The sequence below is a fragment of the Uranotaenia lowii genome, chromosome 3, assembly GCF_029784155.1.
Source record: "Uranotaenia lowii strain MFRU-FL chromosome 3, ASM2978415v1, whole genome shotgun sequence".
NCBI lineage: Eukaryota > Metazoa > Arthropoda > Insecta > Diptera > Culicidae > Uranotaenia > Uranotaenia lowii.
Window position 1 is genome coordinate 276,074,633 of NC_073693.1, and position 8,757 is coordinate 276,083,389.

At 43.8% G+C, this 8,757-nt stretch overlaps 1 protein-coding gene across 1 annotated transcript; it reads left to right on the forward strand.

Moving 5' to 3' along the window:
- The first annotated feature begins 295 nt into the window (after window positions 1–295).
- On the forward strand, window positions 296–1,138 carry LOC129753457 (uncharacterized protein K02A2.6-like). The gene has a single exon (XM_055749277.1). The coding sequence runs from the start codon at window positions 296–298 to the stop codon at window positions 1,136–1,138; it is 843 nt and encodes a 280-aa protein (XP_055605252.1).
- The last annotated feature ends 7,619 nt before the right edge of the window (window positions 1,139–8,757 follow it).

The window sequence follows — 8,757 nt, forward strand, 5'->3', positions numbered from 1 at the left end:
AAAAAATGCTGCCTCTGAGCTACGAGAACATATTATAAATGATCAAGAAATGACCCTGTTGAAGTCAGCCATTATGTCAGGATGGCCTGAGGAGCGAGACCAAGTTGAGCCAATTATACGCAAGTATTGGTGTTTCCGGGAAGAATTGTCAGTTTACGAAGGACTAGTTTTCAAATCGAGCCAAGTAGTGATTCCTCGAACATTGCAACGTTAGATGCTAGCAACAATTCACAGTGGACACCCGGGGTTTCAAAAAGCTGTTATGCGAGCAAAACAGCTGCTGTTTTGGATCAATATGACGCGAGATATCCAGGAAATGACGGACGCTTGTGGGGTCTGTCAGAAACATCAGCGAAGCAATGTCAAACATACAGTGATTTCCAAAGAGATTCCAAGCCTACCATTTGAGAGAGTTGCAACAGATTTGTTTCACTTCAGAGGAAGGGAGTTCATATTGTTAGTTGATAGCTACTCTAGCTACTTTGACTTCAAGGAGCTAGCGAATACTTCATCTCGTACCATAATCCAACAATTGAAAGAGTGGTTCGCAGTACACGGCATCCCTAGAGTATTGGAATCAGACAACGGTCCTCAGTATTCGTCTCAAGAGTTCAAAGAGTTCTCGAAAGAATGGTGTTTCGACCGCAGTACCTCCAGCCCAAACTTCCCGAGAGCCAATGGACTAGCCGAGAGGTATGTTCAAACAGCAAAAGCCATACTCAAGAAATGTGCAGAGGACAAAACCGATTTGCAGCTCGCGCTGCTGCATTCTAGAAACACGCCAAGGTCAGCCGATTTACCATCATCTAGTGAAAGACTCATGGGTCGCCTCCTACGTTCGAACTTGCCATGTACCAAAATGAGCTTGCAACCCAGACCGGTCAGCAGGGTGTCCACGGCTCTCAATGAAGAGAGAGAGCACCAAAAGCAATATGCAGATCGCGGAGCAGTGGAGTCCAAGCGATACAACCAAGGAGACTCAATCATGCTTCAGAATCACGAAACAAAGACATGGACTCCCGCAACCATTCTCAAGTGCACCGACGGGAGAAGATCGTACGTGGTTACAGATGGGGAAAGAGTACTGAGAAGAAATTCACACCATATAACGAGAGGCCCGACACGCTTCCGGTTTTAAGCAGGTGGCTTAAGCGCCACTTCCGTTTGGAAGACCACCTACCCTTTCTTATCTTGCCCAGCTGATGAGACTCGGTCGCGAGTTCCTTTTGATTCCCGATTTTGGGAAAGAAGCGGAAGGGACTCTAAAAAGGGATCCGTACTTCGACCCCCAAGGGCCGCCCCGAAGTCGAGACAAAACCCGGGAGAAATCCGTGGAAAAGAGAGTTAGCTGTTCGTTACGAAAGCAAGCTAGGGGCGCTAATCATCGGACAAGACCAAACCCCTTACCTGGATCAGAAGAGACAGAAATCGATTGGATTCGCGGCCAATCTCCGCAGTAAAGATACAAAATAAATCCCGAACAACGAACAGCGTGTGACTCCCTTTCCAGTTACCCCAATTAGGTTCTCATCGTGAAAACATTCGCATTTTGCTTAGGTACAATAATTAGTTCGATTTATTGTATTTTTGTGTGTGTTGTGTTGTGTTTACATAGTACTGTTTTAGGCCTAAACTATTTTTCCCTCTTTTAAACTTCTACCTAGCAGTGCATTTCGGTGGAGACGCTTGGTTTCTCGCAAAAGAACTTAGAGAATTTGCGAAGAAAAATTATTTGATTTTTGCTCAATTTTCTGGTTTTTCCACCTCGTGGGTGGTGAAAAGGCTACTTTTGTCGGCTCGCCGGTCCGAAAAACTAGATTTTCCGGCCAGAAAATGCAAAAAGCACTTTGAACATCCGGCCCAAAAGATACGGTGCAAGTCGGACTGCTAGCTGTTGGCGGGATTTGATGTAAGTCTCGTCGTGTTCGGTCGCTCCTTTGCGGCTACCTAACGGCTTCCCGGCTGATGTTCGCTGGTCGAGGCCTATGCAGGTAGCTAAGACGGGGCGATCAGAACCTTTTTTGTTCAACCGGTCACCGCATAGCAATTGCGCAGCTATGTAGCGTGACTGGCTGGGAATTAGAATGGAATCCGGTGATGGTTTGACTGTGGTGGGTTGTTCGGCGACTGCTGGTATGGCCATCAGCCGCTAACCAGCCTGCTGTCGGCCACTCGTGGCGTGGGTGGCTGTGGTGCCGCGCTTCAAGGTGGCCGGCTGTATGGTTGGCCAAACTGGTGGGAGTTGAAGTTGCGGGACCCCGCTGTGGCTCGCGACGGGCCCGCTGTCCGTCTTCTAGGGTGGATGCTGCGATGAGTGTGCGTACCTGTGGCTGATGGTCGGGTTATACGCATGTCGGGTCTAATTATTAAGCGGTTCGGGTTGTTAATTCGACCCATTTGGGTCTCCACCTACCTATTCTCAAATGCACTACTTTATTGCACTGCACTATCCTAAGCTTCCTTTTCCTAGCACAGACTAAAGCGAAAAAGAGGGCTTTTTAAATAAGGGACACCTGGTCTAGGAATCACACTCTGACTTTAATTACCTAATCGCAATTGAAATTGAAAACTACTCGATCCTGACACTTCTAATCACCGGACGTAAGTGAGCTTGGAGTCTCAATCGTCCGCTGATCGACCTGATCTAGCTTGACTTCGCAACCGGAACTACCCGATACGAACAAGTCTAATCGCGAAGTCAAACAATTACATCCCAATTCGCGAATTCTTCGAGTAGTCCTCGTCTTCCCCTTCTGCACCCGAATAATAGAGGCCCAACTTTTGCTCTGCCAAAATAAGTTCACAAAAGCCCCCGAAAGAGGTCATTCACCTGACGCCAAAATAAGAAAGTGGTCGGTGGCCTACAGAAGATGGCATCGAAAGTCACGTGCTCGCCACCAGAATTGTGTCGGTCACTCAGATGTGCTATTGATGATTGATGATTGTTCATTTAGGGTGTTGCTTCAAATGGTAATGGGTGATTGTTTCGTTCTAGTCTTTAATTGTTTTAATTAAGGCGAAATTTCTATTGGCATATTTGAAAACGTTGCTTAAATTATTGTTGAATTAAGGAGGGCTTGTTTATTTAAGTAATGAAAGTGAATGAGTTGTTTAATTGATTTTAAGTATATTCAGCAAAGTTATAAATAAATTGTTTCGACTTGGCATACCCGTTACATCACTCCGTGCTAAAGTTACGAAAAATTTGATTGACTTGAATCGAAGGTTCAGAGTCAATCAAATTTTTCGTAGGTTCGGTTTCCCAGTTTGAACTGTTTTGTCGATTTTCGGGGTCATAGGGAATCAACGTTAATTTAATAACTCATCGCTGTTTACAGGAGCTCCTTAACGGGCCTGCCACTGACCATCAACGACGTTAGTCTCCGGTCTCCAGCGAAAATCGAAGCAAAACAATTTAAAAAGAGAAAGCTAAAACCCACAAACTAATATAAAGGACCTGCAACTATTAAAAAAAAACTAATCTAAAGTGAACGGAATGGAAATTTAAAAAAAAAATGAAATTATGTACAAAGTTTTGTTAGCAAATTGAACTTATTCTACAAAAAAAAAATTAAAGAACATTCTATTTACAGCAATCGTGAATTGGATTCAAACATGATTCGCGAGAAAATGAAGAAAGATATCTAAGAAAAGTGGTATTAGGAACTAAATTAAAGTAAGTTTTAACTAATTCGGAAGACTAATAGAACTACTATCAAAGAAAAAAAAAACCAAAAAAAAAAAACTATTTACAAAGAAATTAATTTAACTCTGCATAAAAATTGATTTTTGCGAAAGCGAAAAAGGTTTTCGAACGCATGTTTTGATTCCGTTTGACATGTTTCGGTAGTGGAAGCCCCTTTCGTACTAAAAAAAACTACGCTTATTTTCCTTATTCAACTAAAATCACCCGTAACAACGCTACTGCTGGGTAGAACCACGCCTGACTGTATTCGCTTCCACACCTAGGATATCCTGATCACGAAGTTCAAACAACAATCATGCGCGAGAAAACTGCAAGTCGGCTTGATACATCCTGCCCCTGCGCGTGGCGGGATTATGTGTAAACGAACCTCCTCACACGAAAACAAACCGGTTTTGCTCCATGTTCGTGCAACAAGAATCACTCGTCTGAATCCTTACAGAGAGCCAAAACCTTAAAGTCAGATTCTTGATTGAGTTTTAATCCCAGCTAGAATCTGATGTAACAACTTAAAACTATAGATTTAACTCATTCATTCATATTCCGTTTGCATTCATTCATCCCGTTCATACAACAGAATCCATCTCTGTGGACTCCGACAATCATTCCGACATTAAACCAGCAAACTGGCAACCGCTTCTGAAACGTCAAACTGAATCAAAACACACGCAGCGAAAAGGAAAAAGAATCGACGAGTGGATCGCGTAAACTGCAGCTTTGCTCCGGGAAAAATTAAACCAAACATTGGTTTCGGTCGTGTTTCTTGCCGAGTGCCTGCCATGGACGATTGTTTAGTGTCCCGGTGATCCATGGGAGATTGATAAGGACCGAAAATAACGCGCTATTCGTTCCAAATCGGGTGTAAAGTTGGTTTGTTTGTTTTTACTTTCCAGGGTCAGCATGGAGACTGAATCCAACGGGCTAGTTAACAATCGCTAACGGGCTGTTAGCCGGTGCGAAATGGTACCTCCTACGAGTTTGGCCGGTTCCTGAGTGTTTTGACCAGCAACATACTTGTATCGTCTCAGGTAAGGTAAACACAATTCAAAATATTAATTTGTCCCTTAATCATGCAGCTGGATGTGTCGTTAGGACGAAGATGGACTACCGGTGGACTATCGGTTTGCTGGTTGGACTGAAGTTTCTTCGAACTATGATGGCCTACTGATTGGACTGAGAACAAGATAAGGTTCCCAACGACGTCACTCCGTTTGGTCTTCCGTGGGATGTAGTTCCAGCCACTCAAAGTTCCATGCCCAAAACTATCTGGAAAAAACCGTGAGTTGTTTTCGTTTTTGTATGACTAACTTATGTTAGAACTAATACTAAACTAAGCGCTAGGGAGATTAAAACTAATTACAACTAACTGTACAAGCGCACTTAGGTTTTGCCCTTTGCCGTTTTTTTTTTTTGTTCGATCCGGACAATGGTTCCTTTCCGTGCGTGGAAAGCTGAACTTTTAGGGCTGTTCCTTTTGACCTCGGTTCTCTCAGCTCGGAAGGCTTGCGCCCTCTTCGCGATTCCGTCGAGTCGTTGTCTGTACCCTTTCCGGTATTTATGTTCCGTGGATTAGTATCAAATCATAGCTTCAACGCTAAAGAAACCTACGTCCGTTCGTTAGGTATTCGGTTCCCTCAGTTTGGAAAAGTTTACGCCTTTCCGCGTGAGTCCGTCGAATGTGTTGTACCCTGTCGGTGTTTTTTGGATTACTCGTAGTATTTTTGCATAGCTGTTAGTGATGTCAGTCCGTTTATTTGAGTTTCGATTCCCTCAGCAGAGCTTGGAGTGGATCCTTACTTGCGAGTCCTTCGAATTGTATGTAGTTGTCCAATTGGGTGTTTTTTTTTTTTGTTCTTGTTGTTACTGCATAGCTGTTAATACTAAATTAGTTGTCTTGTTGTAGAATGCTCGTTTCGGTACCCTCAGCTTAGATCGGAAAATCCTTTCTCGCGAGTCCTTCGAAGTGAGTGGTTTTTCTCCCTAAGTGGTCTTTTTTTTTGTGATCTGGTTTCTTCTTAAGAATGGACATAGCTGAAAAAAATCTTTAATAATCCTGGTTTTAAGTGTCTTGAGAAGTGTGGAATCTTTTGAGATTCGTGCTATGGAATACTCCTATGCGTTTTCCAGCGGTGTCCTCCAGCTCGTAAGTGTTTGGACTTAGCACTTTCCGGACTACCGCCTGTTCGAATTTAGGAGCAAGTTTCTTGCAGAATCCTTTTCCTTTGTCTGATAGGTCGAACGTTTGTTTTAAAAGCTTTTCTCCCACTGCGTATTTTGGAAAGTTAGCATTAGAGCGGAGATTATAGGTTTTCGCGTGTTTTTCGTAAGCCTGAACCAAATTTTGTCTGACTTGTTTGTATAGTAGGTCCATTCGTTCTGCGTGGGTTTCCGGCGTTGTTCCCTGCGTATGCTGAACTCCTCTCATCGCCGCGTATTCGTTTCCATCTGAGATTCGATTTCTCCCAAACATGACAAAATACGGGCTAAATTTCGTAGATGTATGGACAGCATCACGAATAGCGCTGGCAATTGCCTGTAGGTTTTCTGTCCAGGTGGTGTGCGCTTTTTTGAGTGTGGCTCTGATAGCGGTGACGACCACCCGGTTGACCCTTTCGGTGTTGTTCACCTGTGGGTGGTAGGCTGGTGTAAGCCAGTGGGAAACATGATAGGTGTCTAATAGGTTTTTAAACGCTTTCGATATGAACTGTGAACCATTATCTGTAAGAACAATTTCTGGAACTCCGAACAAGTTGAAAATATTATTTTCTACGAATTCTACCAAAGAGTGTGCTTTGGCTTCGCGGAATGGTTGAATTAACACAAATTTCGTAAACACGTCTGTGGCCACCAGCAGACAGGTGTTCCGATTCTTCCCTGATGGAGGCAGTGGGCCGATGTAATCCAACGTGACAAACTGCCACGGGTGTTCAGCCGGTTTTTGTGACCCCATTGGAGGAGTTGTGTTAGAATTTCCGGACTTACTAACCTGACAAGTTACGCATTCCTTGCAGAAGTTTTTCACTTCACGATTCATTTTGGGCCAGTAAAATTTTTCTTTTACTGCCGCTAGAGTCTTCTCGACACCGAAGTGGGCTTTCTCGTGAATCTCTTTTGATCACTTCGCGTGTGTCCGATGATTTAGGAACCATTTTCCAAGCAAACCTGGCGTCTTGGAACTTCGCCTTCGTTGTGACATAGCGGAACAAGTTGTCGTCTATGATCCTATAATCCGGGTGTTTGTCGGGGTTTTTCCGAACCTGGTCCATGAGCTCTTCTTGTTCGACATCTATGGCTGAAATCGATATGCTTTCAATGGGGAAAGATCTTGAAAGGCAATCGGCTGTTATATTCGATTTTCCTTTCCGGTATTCCAAGTCAAAATCGTAGGCTTGTATCCTTAGGGCCCATCGTAATAATTTTGCATTCCCGGTTTCCGTTCCCATATTAAAAAGCCAAAGAAGGCTCCTCGCGTCTGTAACCACTCTAAACTTTACACCTTCCACGAAGTGACGAAAGTGCTGAATTGCCAAGAGAACCCCGAGGCATTCTTTTTCGACCGCTGAATACCTTCTTTGCGTGCGACTTAATTTCTTGCTGAAGTATGAGATTATTCTTGTTTCCCCCTCTTGCTCCTGTACGAGTGCGGCTCCTACTGCCCTGTCTGAGGCATCCGACTCTATTGTAAAAATTTTTGAGAAATCTGGATTTCCCAGAATCGGCGCAGACGTCAAAACTGATTTTAACTCTCTGAACGCTTCTTCTGCTTCCTTCGACCAAATCATTTTTTTGTGTTCCTTAGAAAGAAGGTCCGTGATAGGCGCAGTTATTTTACTGTAGTTTTTTATAAACTTTTGGTAAAACCCTGCCAACCCTAGCAAACGCCGGATGTCTTCCTGGTTCTTAGGTTGTACGTAATCGAGTATGGGTTGTATTCGGGAGGAATCTATCGCTATTCCTGATTCGTTTAACAGGTAACCCAGGTAGATCACTTGCTTCCGACAGAATCTGGATTTTTCTAGGGAAATCGTTAGTTTGGCATCCTTTAGTCTCTTAGCAACTTCGCTCAACAGCATTAAGTGTTGTTCGAAAGTGTTCGAAGCTATGACTATGTCGTCCAGATAGACAAAGACGTTAGGTTCTAAATCAAAACCTAACGCTCTGGACATCAGTCTTTGCATGCTGAAGGATGCATTTTGGATCCCAAATGGAAGTACCTTGAATCTAAAAACTCCTTCTGGGGTGCGGAAGGCGGTGAAGTTCCTACTAGATTCTTTCAAGGGGATTTGAAAGTAGGCGTCTTTCAAATCAATTACGGTAAAAAATTTTGCCTTTCCCAACCTGCAAAAGATGTCCTGCATGTTTCTCATGGGGAAGGTGTCTTTGACTGTTAGTTTGTTAAGTTTTCTAGAATCTAAACAAACTCTTACCTTCCCATTTTTCTTCATTACTGGAACTAATGGGTTAGTCCATTCGCTGAAGCATTCCTCGATGGCGTCTAGTTTTTTGAATCTCTCTACCTCGGCTTTAATCGCGTCCTGCATGTATGGTGAACACCTATACATGGGCGGATTTCTGAGAACTGCTCCGTCCTTTAGCACTATCTCATGTTCTATGAGCTGCGTTTTGCCCAGTTTTCCGGTTGAAGTCAGTTCGAAACTTTTTATGACCTCGGTGAGTCGTTTCCTTTCCTGGCCTGAAAGCTCATGTTCCGTCTCGATGTCCTCTGGGTTCGGTGTCGACTCAGTGGGTCCCTCGTAAATTGGAATATCCAGTGTTTCATCTTCGTCCGTATCCTCGATCTTTGGTAGATTTCCGGCTGGTTCAATGGCGAAACAAAGCGATTCCGTTTGTTCGTCCGTTGTTTCTAAGTTCTCAGGACCGTAGCCTAAATCGATCATTGGTTTTATTTTAAAGGCGTCCCAAAAATCTGCTCCCAAGATCAATTTCCGAGATATTTCTGGAACGATTATCGTTGGTACCACCTTGGTGTGGCCTCTATACGTGAAGGGTACGTTGATGAAGCCTAAGCATTCATATTTTGTCCCATCCGCTGT

What these genes read in the sequence shown, in the direction of transcription:
- LOC129753457 (XM_055749277.1), top strand. Translation starts at nt 296, where the DNA reads ATGACGCGAGATATCCAGGAAATGACGGACGCTTGTGGGGTCTGTCAG.